Here is a 12,500-nt window from a genome sequence, read left to right on the forward strand (position 1 = left end):
AAGATTTTACCCATGGAAATAGTCTGACAGTACAATTCTTGCTCATTTTCCGTAACGAAGATGCGTGAAAATAATGCAAAGGCACTGGAAACCATTCTCGACCCCACAGCTCGTCACATCTGTATGACATGACTTGAGTAGCTGATTATTTTTACTGAAGTTATGCGGGTCAGAAAAAATTCAAGGACTTTCAAGGACCAGGAATGATGAGCAGAGATTTTCAAGGACTTTCAAGGCCTTGAAAATGTACTCTCAAAATTCAAGGGTTTTCAAGGGTTTTCAAGACGCATACGAACCCTGGAAAAACCTCTGGTAAAGGCCATTGAGTTTTTTTGAGAACGCCTGTCCAATGGGATGCCGTTTCATATTCACAGAGTCAGATTTTGACCCAAGAAATTCGATTAGTTCCAGGAACATGTCAGTTCTAATGAGTACTCTGATTGGTTTAGCAACAGAAAGTAATTAAACAGGTTTTCAATTGATACCAACCTGATTTCACGTGGCCACTGTGGCCATAATCGAAATGCTGCAAAGTTCCAGAAATCGAGGCTTTGACGGCAGAAAAAGTTCAGACGTTGGGGCCTTGCAAGGCTCCTTCACCAAAAGGCAACTGCCGTACTTTACAGCAAAGCCATACAATGCACAACTCCTCTAATTTGAACATAACGATGCTACCCTTGCGAAGGGAAAAAAAGCTATTTTACCTGCTTCAAGATCATTCCATGCCTGTAGAACTTGCTAGCTGTGCTCGCTGTCTGTTGTACTTTGGCTGGTACAGCAAACCCCAGAGCTAAGAGCTGCCTGACTTCTCTCATGAGGGTTACAAGCCTGTCCCCATAGTGCACTTTTAACTTCCCATCTTTGTGGTCAAGGTCCATCAATCTCCCACTGGTCTGCAAGCTTTGCAAATGCACAAGATACAGTCTACATGTAAGTTGCATCATTCCCACAAACAAAATGATCCAGTGAAGTTGCATTTAAAGCACATTAGGCATATACTTACTGAACTCCCAAACTGAAAACTACATTGTAATCGCAAATTACAATTAGGTAAACTACAACTGCGATACATGTACAGTCAAGTGAATTAAAATGACCACAAAACTTCCTCACACAACAATAGCCACGTTTGGTTAAATGTACTTTCAACATTGCACTGGTACACCATCACAGGCAAATTTAGACAATAATAATTTAATTAGTATTACTGGCAATTGAAAAGAATTAGCAAAAAAAAGTGTGGCAGAAGTTTATTGCTTAATTCAGAGAGGAGGGGTGGGCCAAGGATATTACATGTACCATTGGGAGAAAAAGGGTCCCCCCCTAAATCTCCTTTGTACAGTACTCTCCCAACTCATTGCCAACCAGCTTTCAGGTACTAGGCTCACGTGATTACACAGTTAGTACAATGAGTATTGTTGACTTTAAAAAGGCTTATGGTGTATGAGGTCATCTATAAGCAGAAACAGTCAAAAAGGGACTTTTCCAAGTACTGGAACATGTACAGTGGTGTAGATGTCCTCATGATGGTAGATGTAGAATCTGATGTAGAATGATGTACACGAAGATGTAGTACACAATCATGAATGTACAGTATACCAGACTTCCTTACTAATAGATTCCTAACCATTTGACTCCAAAGCTGGCGTGAACTGGCCGTACTTATTATTTTACTCTGTCTAATGCCAGAGTATTTTACTCTGTCTAACACCAGACGACTTTACTCATCAACGGGGAACCCCCGGGAGTCGATGGGTTAAATATTTTGCCACTTGAACAATTTTTTTTTTTTAGTTCTCAGTGACCACACTCATCACTTAAACATTAGCAAACTTTGAAACAGGTTTTAAGCTATTCCTAATGTTGCATTCCTTGTTAATAATTATGATCTTCCATTAGATGTACATGTATTGTCAAAATTGAAATTAGTCCACAGAATGTGCCCTAAATAATGACTTCTCACTTGACGTGAACTTCAATATCTTACAGTACCTGATAGGTTGCTTAGGATCATCTATTGCTGTCATCATTTCACTGACCCAGCTCTCAAACTGATCTTTACAGTAGGACTGTAACTCTTCCTCAAGCTCGGTAGCTTCTCGCTTGAAGCCTTTGAAACCAGACAGGTCCCCCAAGAGGCTCCCCGCAGTGTTCAGTGTTTCTTTCACCTAGTACATTATCATGATGTAAAGTGTAAGTACAATGCAGAAGTTGGAGTCTCAGCTTCTCAGTGCAGTACAGCCCAGTGGTTTAAAGGGACTTGCCTCCAGGTTTAAGACCAGTCCAAACCACTTGTTACATTTGATTCTGCTATTCCCTGGTTCAACTTCTCAGCTGCACGTGAGAGTAGCTATGAGGTTCACCTCTGGTTAGTTGAGATTCTTAAAAGTTGCCTCTGAAATCATTGATCGGGTTTCAATTTGGCCCTGAAGAGCCCCTATGGGGAGTGGTCAGTTAAGTATGTGTATTCTTCTCTACTTGGTTCCTGGCTGTGGTGCATGGCAGAAGTTAAGAGTCAAGGATTTACATTGTATGATCAAGAAGGAAGGAGGGCATTCCAAAACAAGATTTACAATAATTACAAAATCCACAGATCCAATACGACAGCATCGCTACATGTAAGTTATAGACTGAACAAGATTCCTTATCTCAATGAAAGCCTAAATAAAATTTGTGCGATTAATGATCCTCTTTAAAGGAGAAACTGATAGGATGTGAAATAATTTAACAGACTTTGAACTCCATCCCTAAACTCTGCGAAGATGATTCTGAATGGAATAATTTATTAATCGTTTCTTTCCATCATAATCACTGTACCTTGGAATCCAACTGCCTGACCCACACAATATTGTTGACAATCTCTGGCATATTCCTTCCCTGTGGGGGGCCACTGCCATCCTTGACACCAGAGTAAGAATTCTGTGTTCTGGCAGTGAAGTCATCTCGAATGCTTTTCACATAAACTGTCAATTGGCCAAGCAACGTTTCCCTACAAGGGAACAATACATATATAATTCATTATTTAGGTAGAAAACCTAACTGTTGTTAAAGAGAGTAGAGCAGAGTATACAAAGGTGTAAGAGAGTGTTGGAGCTCCCACGATTTCATACTGTCAAATCATTTTAAAGAGACTTTAATTCCTGCTATGTGCAGTTGTGCTAAGAAGCAGCAATTTTTAGTGTAAAATAGCGAAATAGAATATTTATTACATCATAATTTATTATTATTATTTATTATTATATATCAAGTGTCTTACTAAGGGCTTCTCGTCATGGTGTCTAAATTTATACATATATTCATGTAAATAGTTTTACATGACTGTACATCACATTCTTAGTATTTTCCTATATAAATTTCATAATAATTTCACAATTCAGCCTAAGGGCTGCTAGGTTATTAGCCGTAAATAATCTATCTATCTATCTATCTAACATCTATCTAATATCTATCTAATATCTATCTATCTATCTATCTATCTATCTATCTAGCTATCTATCTATCTAATAGTATCTATCTAATAGATCTATCTTCAGTTACTGAAATGTGTTGGATATTTTTGCAGAGTAATGTATAATAGTATTTAATTCTTATTACACAGTCTGTACATGGCTACAAAACTGAATTAGCCATTTTACAATTATATTATTGTTTGCTCAGTGATCTACAGCCTGAGAAAGACTGAGCTCAGAGAGGCTGCCGGTGACCAAGTTGTAATTTGATACAGACCTGACTGCTTTTATCATGTAAATTGTGTACATAATTTTAACAACAATAGGCTACAAAACATTAGAAAACCACAGAGGTTTGAATCAAAACAGGGACATCAGCCTCGCTTACATTCTTCTAGGCCAGGTACACGTAACTTTAAGCTACAACGGTAAAATGGTCGATTCTGAACAAACACCAAAAGCCACTGGCAAAAACGTACGTCATTCATGTACACATACACTGTCTGATAATTATTGTTATGAAAATCAATATACCTTTCAGGAGCTAGTTCTTTGCTTATGCTTGGCCTTTTCACAAGCTCCTTGTACCTCTGGAATTCCCTCAAAAGCTAAGAGAGGAAGGATTCATAAATAAAATCAGAGAAACAAGCATTGCTTTTGACAAGTCATTCATCCCTGTAGGTCCTCTCATATCTTCTCATATTTTCGGAATTATAAATTTAATACTAGATCCCCTCTTTTGACATTGGCCTTGTGTATTGGCCAGGTATAACAGGGTTAATAGTAAATGTAATTCACAACAAGACAAGTCTTGCTTGTTTTTAGGAGATGGTTATCAGGGCTGTAGCCAGAAAAAAGTTATGACTGAGGCAATGTCCATCGTTAAATATTCTTCGTAGGTATTTTAGGTGTTTATCACGAGTACATTTTGAAGACAACACTGGAATTACGCTTTATTTTAACGAATCACGAAAAAATGTCCGAGGCAAGTGCCTCGGTTTGCCTCATACTGGCTACGGCCCTGGTTAATAATTACGGTAGTGGCCATTAGGAATAAATTATCACAAATGTTACTATAATTACAAAAAATGATGCCTTTTAATACTTCACGAACAGTCACTGTCAGTAAAAAGCACTTGTAGAGAGTCTGAGGCTGGCTATGAGTAGCTGTCATCTGCTCCACCTTCCACCTCCTATGTGACCCGGGTTCAAACCCAAGTCGTAATCATACAGTCATTTGTACTTAAGTGCAGACAGTCCCTCAATCTGACTCCAAGGGATTTTCTTGATCAACTCTTTTTTGCCATTAATGATGCATAACTGATGAAGATAACATTCATGTGCAACCACACCTAGACATTCGTAGTCAGCCAACTCTTAATGAGAGCTTCATTGGGCCAAAAAGATTTACTGATATTCAATTCAGTTTTATTGTGAATCAAAATAATATATTATGCAAAAGAGTACTGCTAGAAAACAAGCAAAATGGAATTTATACTGTAGTACCAGACTCCTACATACCAAACGCCTGGTTGCACATTTTTAAGGTATGGCAACGAAAATCTACCTGGACAGTACATACAGCTGTAGAGTCCGACTGGATCCCCTCGGATTGCTCACCTCGGATTGAACGAAAAACGGTTTTGTAAACCAAAACTATTTGATGCACGTTTGCCCCAATTTCACCAAGGCTACCTTAACCTTAATTAAAGATTAGGAATAGGATGATTTTGCAAGGCCTTATTTTTTACATTGATCCAAAGTAAGCAATCCGAGTCAGGACTCAAAGTTAAAATTTTAGCCCACAGTCTAGCAAAGCTTTGCTGGTGAGGTTTTTTTTCCTACAAGTAAATGGTTATTGGGTAAAACCACTAGCAAATTGTTGATGAAGTTGCTTTTCCATCATATATAACCTTCAAATATCTAACAACTTAATTCGATTTGATACTTTGTGTTAATGACCTAAAAAGTTAAATTTAAATATTTGGTCTCCTGTAATTTATCATCTGAAAGCCACTGCTGTTTGTCTCAAATGCCTTCTGTACTACCTTCTTGCATTTGAACAGCTTTCTTGAAATGTTTTGGCGACAGGAATGATTCTACATGTAAGTTACTGTAGCAAACGTTTGCTAGTGGATATTACAAGTTGTAAATTTCTCACTCGCATTTTGCAAGTTTGCATTAATTTTAAGTCCTATGAGTTGATTCAGTCCAACTTGTGTACTTGTCTTTAGAAATTTACCCTGCTAAGGAGAGGTTTGCATGATTTCCCCCTCTAGCAAAAGGGAAAAAGGAAACCTCTGCATGGATCTCCTCAAATTGTCAATTTCAGACCTCTAGATGAATAAATTTACGACGGTCTTCATCGGTTTAAACCCACTATAACCGGCTTGAAGTACTACAAACTGTGCAGGCACGTGTACCTGATGTGACTTGGCAGACAAATCACCCAGTTGCTGCCGGAGTTTCCCAGCTATCTTCTGCTCTGCAGGAGCCATTCCTCTTTCATACTGTGTAACAGCTGCCCTCCACAGTGGTTCTGTGTAAGGATTGTGATGCAGCGGATTCAGACCGGAGAAAGGAGAGAAGGCTTCTGATGTGCGCAGGGATTGTCGCTCTGAGGTTGTCAGAAGACGCACCAGTTGTTCATGCACTGTTCTTAAAGTTAAGACCTAAAAAAGATAAGGGTTACAAGTGATGAGGAATTTCCTATTTTAGTTTAAACAGGAAATGACCTTTTACATCAGCATACGGGTGATGGTCAAAGCAGAAATGTTATTGAAATGACAGAAGATTTACCTCTGCCTCGAAAGCCCGCTCACTTCCTCCTAAGTTCACTTAAAAAATGTTGTTTCTTTTAAAAAAAGCTGATCAGAAGCATTTTGGAACTTTTAATGACACTACTAAAAAGAAGGTATAATAGGTGTCAATCTGACAATAAAAAAACAAAGTTGTACACATCAGGAGATAATTATTTAGTGATGCATTATTAAGTGAAATAGATTCGCTTTAAGCAGGGTGAGTGTTGTCCAGACTTAACTATTACCGGTAGAAGGTAACATGAAGTGCTAGTTTTCTACCCATATAGACCATGTGAGCGTTAGCCCTACTAACGGAAATAGGCCCACACAAGGACAGCGAACTCTAACCAGGGTGGGAGTTGAACCCACGACCTTCAGGTTAGATCACCACTGCTCTACTGACTGAGCTACAAGGTCAGACAGGAGCAGTGCAGCAGCAGGTCATGGGAATTTAAGGTGTCAATGTCACGGCAATGAATATATGGCCTGGTGTCCAGGCCTCAGTTGTTTAAACGATGGATAGTACTATCCGCTGGACAAATCACTATCCAGTGTGGATACATGTAAGTCATACAGTGGCAAAACCATTCGCAAGTATATCCAATGGATGGTGACTTATCCGGTGGATGGCCGTTATTCACCTCAGTCTTGAACAACTGGGGCCAGATGGTAAGCCGAGTCGTGAGAGCTCACTTACGGGTACATGCACATTATAAACTTCCCACAGGTGCACAATTGGGTTCAAATTCTAAGAATATATGACCCACTATATGTACTGTATATTACAATTGTTATTCTGGACCTTGGATAAGTCATGATAGAGAGTTTGGAAAACTCACAAGAAACTCTCAGCAATGGTCATTCTTCTTTGAATTGGCCTAATTCTAACATACCTCCTCCAGTCTTGTGGCAAGATTTGACAGATTTTCTGGTGTAAATTTCTCTCCCCGCCACGGATGTGAGGGAAATCTCTTCCAGTACTGTGACGTCAAGGTCTCACAAGTAGAAACCCATCTTTCACAAACATTAATACCCTTGCGCATAGCATCTTTGACTTGCTGGAATGAATCATGCCAGATGTCAAGCATTCCCAATTTGCGTTGCACATAGCGACCAAGGGCACCGGCCATGACATCCAGAAGATGTTTCATGCGTGTCTCTGAATAAGGCTTATGATCCTCTTGTTTCCAGATTTCATCAAGAGAATCTTGCGTGGATTCTAGGAGCTCCAGGGTGTCATCAAGATCCAATGCATCCAGATTAGAAAAATCTTGTGAGACATTTTCTTCAAAAAAATTGTTATTAACAAAAAAGCAATCACATGTCATTTGACAGTTTTACAGGGTGTAAATTCAGGACGAGACTTTCACATAGCAAGCTAAATTCCAAGAAAAAAGCCACACTTTGGCGATGGGTAGTGTTTAAAGATATTGGGATGAAAAAGTGAAAGAATAGAATTAATTTTTTTCACATTGCTAATTACCACAATTTTGCACAAGTATAACTGTGATCAGGTTCAAATGGTATTGGCAATATAATGTCTTTATTTTGTAGCTTATTTGTTGCAAACATCCATTTCCCCTGAATTCACATCACACCGACACTGTACACTGTACCGCAAAATTTAATATAAAAATAATAATTATTACCAAATTATATCAATTTTGAAATTAACATTAAACAACAAAAAAACACTACATACTAATTATTTTTCAAATTATTTTTTAATACATACTAAATGAAAGGTAATATGTGTTAAACATTTTCTCACATTTCGCTATTTTTTAATAGCTTAATTTAAAATTGTTTCAGTTTATGGCACAGCTCTAATCATTTCTCATCAAGAACTTGGGTGACCTGTGGACCAGTGAGGAATAAATTTTGCAAAAAGTACAATTGTGTACATCGATTTGTGGTTTATATTAAAATATTCTGGGACTCATTTATGTCCATGTATGAACAAATGGGGTTTCAATGCTGAAACTTGCGAATTCAAGTGCCGAATTGAAACTGTGTTGATGGACCTTTCTTCCAGATGACCTGCGCGAAGTTGCCATGGACGACAATGTAAACTGTCACAACCGCAGATGTACAATGATGTAGATTTCTAATTAGTCGCCTTGACCTACCTTTTTGAAAGCTCTCTTGGAAAAATGAAGCTCGTTCTATTTCAGAGAGGTCATAACCCGACACGGAAGCATCGGACCAGTACTGAAACTCATCTTGCGGAGTTAGAATACCGGAAACATTCTCTTCGTCGCCAAAATTAGCGCCTCGAGAAGACGAGTCATGTTGCTTTCTCACTACACTTCCTAGACCTGCTTCCAGTTCACTCAATAAGCTTTGCAGTTTCGGATCGAAACTTCGGCTCCACTTCTCATCCTTCAACAACAACGGTGCAAATACCTTCTGCACTGAATGATACAGTGTATTTACAGGCGAGGAAAGCATAGATGAAACAAAAACGTTTTGATGCAAGTTGTCAGGCGTGATTGCTTCAGGTTGGAGTTTGAAGAACACCAAGACTTTTTCCGCGGTATCGCTCGGTTCTACATGGTTTGACAATTTGATGGATCGGTTGCCTTGATGAGTATCATACTTCGCCGCTAATACAGGCGAATTTCCATCGTCCAAAAAAGCATTTAGCTCTCTGGAAGAACGAACTTCGTTCAAAACGCTGTCAGAGCTCTGAATTCCAAAGTAATTGGAAGTGGTCGCGACAACGAAGTCTTTCCTCAAATCTCCAGATGGCATGTCCAAATAAAATTAAGGTAATCGAAAGATTCTCGCTTTTCACATATTTACACACACGGGAAAGTATCTATTTCCAATAAACATGCGGTTTTATACAAGATCCGTTTTACGACTGTACACAAGGATCATAAGCAGTGACTCGAAGGTCCCAAATATTTTATCCGAGCGTGGACTGCGTTCGAGTAATAAAGGAAAAATAAAAAGTGGAATGAAACTGGAGTAGCAACGGTGGAATGCATTATGGCCATCGGGAAGAACCTCACTGGCTGGCATTTTGCAATAATGGCAATAGAAGGGTGTTAATCGCGTCGTGACAAGTCAAAAACTGAACTTCTAACGTGTTGCTTGATGTTTAATGTTTAAACATTAAACACTTATCCTTTATTGTTAAAATTACATACCACAGGTGCTTATAAGGAGCGGAGCTATCTGCAAGGTTCGATAATTATAAGGTGTGAGTGTATTTGTGTTTACTACATGCTTGTGCAATGATTAACATATATCAAATACAAGGTGTTACAAATGAACCCACTGGGAGTTTGGAAAAATCCGAGCCCCAGATGGGATTCGAAACCACGACCCTCTGTGGGTTCCAATCCCATCTCGGGCTCGGATTTTTTCGAGTTCCCAGTGGGTTCATTTGTAACACCTTGTATTTGATATATGTTAATCATTGTCTCATATTCGCTCACTTGTGCAATGAAATGTGTAAATTACAAAGTGTGCAACAAAAGCGCTTAGAAACAGAAAAAATTCTTAAGACAAAAACACCGCCGGGTTGAATTAGCACAAACACATAGTAAAATGTCAATAAGAACCCATGAGTAGTAGCCTTCCTATACACTCTATCTTTCCATTTTTAGAACTAGCTCATCAGTAGGAGACTCCATTTACATCAATTTGCACAATTTGCATACATTGTTTTACTACAGCTGTCTTCGTTTGACAATAACTTTATTGTGGTAAACGATGGGTGCAGAGCCCAAGAACTCGTGACGTTCTAAAAATAGAAAGATAAGCGTAAAGGTTGAATTGACTCATAGGGCTTGTATAGGAGAGGCTAAGCAAGCTCCTGCTCATGAATGGGCTCCTGAAAGGCACGCATTGCGTTACCGTGCACGAGCATTTGAGAAGTACGCGATAAAAAAAGACAGCTGGAAAAACCACCTTTCTTCATGTGGTTGTGTCGTCAGAGAGTTTACGGTTTTTCCTCGAGCTCAAGGGCTACAACGGCCTCCCTGTTACGCTATTTCTCGCGTGTATTTTTCGCGAGTCGCGAGACATCACGTGGTCTGAAATGGGAAAGCTAGAGAGGTCCATTTGTTGCGTGACGAGTCCAACAGCAATAAACGTCCTCAAACCGGATGATGGCATTTCCACAGTTGATTCCTTTACTTCTTTTTTCAAGTTTTTCATTTGGTCAAAGTGAAGAACTTCGATTCCTCGTCTTAGGTGATTGGGGTGGAATGTTGTTCTATCCATACACTACCTATTACGAAAGAGCTGTTAGTAAAACTTTGGGAAAAGTCGCCGAGGAATTTGGAACTCAATTCACCATCGGTTTAGGTAAGGAAGGCATTTTGTTATGTCGCGACGAGTCAAGCAAAGTGATCTTCAGTTCTGTTCTTGAATTCCCATCGTTTTCAATTCCCCAACAGTTTTCTTTTATAAGTTTTTTAATTATCAAATTGTACGCCATAGTTTATGACGATAATTAGCTTGAAACTCAACAATTTTTCAAGACTATTGTTTTTTAAACATGACAATGTATTAACTTACCAGTCAAAAGGTCATGTCTGTATTTGATGGATACATACAATACGGCAACATGGACTGGAAAATCAAATTGATTTGCAAGCCGTATGACACGTAATTTCAGATTGATTTCGGCATTCCAGTTGAAATGGCCGGTGCTCACCATTTATCTTTCCAGCTCAGAGTCCATAAATGGTACGAACCTCCACAAATCAAATAGTAGGGCACTATTGAAAACCAAATACAGAGATCTCCAGCAAAGTTCGGGCGTTGAAGTTTAATTCCCGTAGGCAACAGGGATTTGGTCTTCTTTTTCTTACATGGGAAAATAAAGTAGTTTGGAACTTTGTGATCATACGCAAGAGTACAGGAGGAACTTCTGATAAGAAAAAATATTAGAAATAACAAGTGAGGCTACTGTACTAAATGACGAAGTGGTGAACTGTAGTTAACCGAGTTAAGGCTCATGGGAAAAGCCCTCGTCTAAAAACAATAGAGATTCGTAACATTTTATGAAAAGGGTAAGGATTAACTTAACACGTATAGGCCATTTCGAAAAATACCATAATACTCTTCGTTTTACATAAGCATTGTTTTTGTTTTCTCTTGGGACTATTGTAAGACCCAAGAGAAACTGCAAACAAAGAGTATTATGATTATGACATTTTCCGAAATGGCCTATTTGCATGAGGTAATCACATGATATCGAGTGCAATTTGGAATAAGTAAGCACTAGTAAGTATTTTGAAATTGCACGAGAAAAATCATGTGATTACGTAAGATGTAAATCGTTACCCTTTTAATGTTATTGACATACATCATCAAATAACGTATCATAATAGTCGGGTGTGTGGAAAAAAAAGACCTGGACTGAAGGAAGACCGAAGACCCGGAAAACGAAGAACCCCAGAAAAAATATCATACCAAACAGCAAATTTGGGGGGACAAACAAAAAGTATTGTGGTATTTTCGAAAGTGACAAATTATGTTGAGGTAACACACGCGAATGACCGTCGGTCCGTAGAGCGAAAAACTGTGACTTCGACCTTGCATTTTCAAGACCACTGTCACAGTTTTTCGCTATACGCCGGATCTCCCAGCTGGCAAATAACATATAAAGCCTCACATGTGAAAAAAATCACTGTTGCTACGGTTACGTAAGAAATCGCGCAGTTCTTCTTCGAAAAGGCTGCTTTTCACTGGCGACGGAGTAGGAGTCGGAGTCGTAGTCGGAATCGTAAGAGCGCTTATGACCTAGTGAATAAGATCGGAGTCGTAAGCGGATCATAAGCTCGACGGAATCGGAGTCGGAAGAATCAGCACGTTCCCATTTTCTTCCGACTCCGCTAAATGACTCCGACAATGTAGTTTTCAGTGGATCGTAAGCGACGGAGTCATAAGCGGAATCGGTATTCTGCTTCCGACTCCGACAGTTTGATTTTCACTAGATCGTATCGCTCTGCGCTTCCGATTACGACTCCGACTCCGTCGCTAGTGAAAACCAGCCTTTAAGGACTACAAAACATATTAAAGTGAAATGGTTTGGTATTTAATTGATGTTTATATAATAAACAGAATATCACATGACCGCTGGGAGATACCACATTTCTCTTCTCGTGTTGAAAATAATTTCACTTGTTCGCTACGCTCACTCATGAAATATTTTTTCAACACTCGAAGAGAAATATCGTATCTCCGCGCGGCCATGTAATATCTTCTTTTATATATGCTGGTGAATTAC

The 12,500-nt window shown here is 39.0% G+C and overlaps 2 protein-coding genes across 2 annotated transcripts in view; one reads left to right on the forward strand and one right to left on the reverse strand.

Annotated features, from left to right (window-relative positions):
- LOC138000461 (cytoplasmic dynein 2 heavy chain 1-like) overlaps positions 1 to 9,004 on the reverse strand; it is an 89,104-nt gene extending 80,100 nt beyond the window's left edge. The window contains exons 1-7 of the mRNA XM_068846900.1: positions 8,380 to 9,004; positions 7,144 to 7,535; positions 5,873 to 6,121; positions 3,984 to 4,057; positions 2,818 to 2,989; positions 1,993 to 2,168; positions 705 to 900 (exon numbers count right to left, since the gene is read on the reverse strand). Coding sequence (XP_068703001.1) covers positions 705 to 900; positions 1,993 to 2,168; positions 2,818 to 2,989; positions 3,984 to 4,057; positions 5,873 to 6,121; positions 7,144 to 7,535; positions 8,380 to 9,004 — 1,884 coding nt within the window. The remainder of the gene's footprint in view (positions 1 to 704; positions 901 to 1,992; positions 2,169 to 2,817; positions 2,990 to 3,983; positions 4,058 to 5,872; positions 6,122 to 7,143; positions 7,536 to 8,379) is intronic.
- A 134-nt stretch (positions 9,005 to 9,138) lies between these two features.
- LOC138000462 (tartrate-resistant acid phosphatase type 5-like) overlaps positions 9,139 to 12,500 on the forward strand; it is an 11,241-nt gene continuing 7,879 nt past the window's right edge. Inside the window, exon 1 of the mRNA XM_068846901.1 lies at positions 9,139 to 10,570. Coding sequence (XP_068703002.1) covers positions 10,369 to 10,570 — 202 coding nt within the window. The 5' untranslated portion in view covers positions 9,139 to 10,368. The remainder of the gene's footprint in view (positions 10,571 to 12,500) is intronic.

This window comes from Montipora foliosa, chromosome 4 (assembly GCF_036669935.1).
Source record: "Montipora foliosa isolate CH-2021 chromosome 4, ASM3666993v2, whole genome shotgun sequence".
NCBI classification, from domain to species: domain Eukaryota; kingdom Metazoa; phylum Cnidaria; class Anthozoa; order Scleractinia; family Acroporidae; genus Montipora; species Montipora foliosa.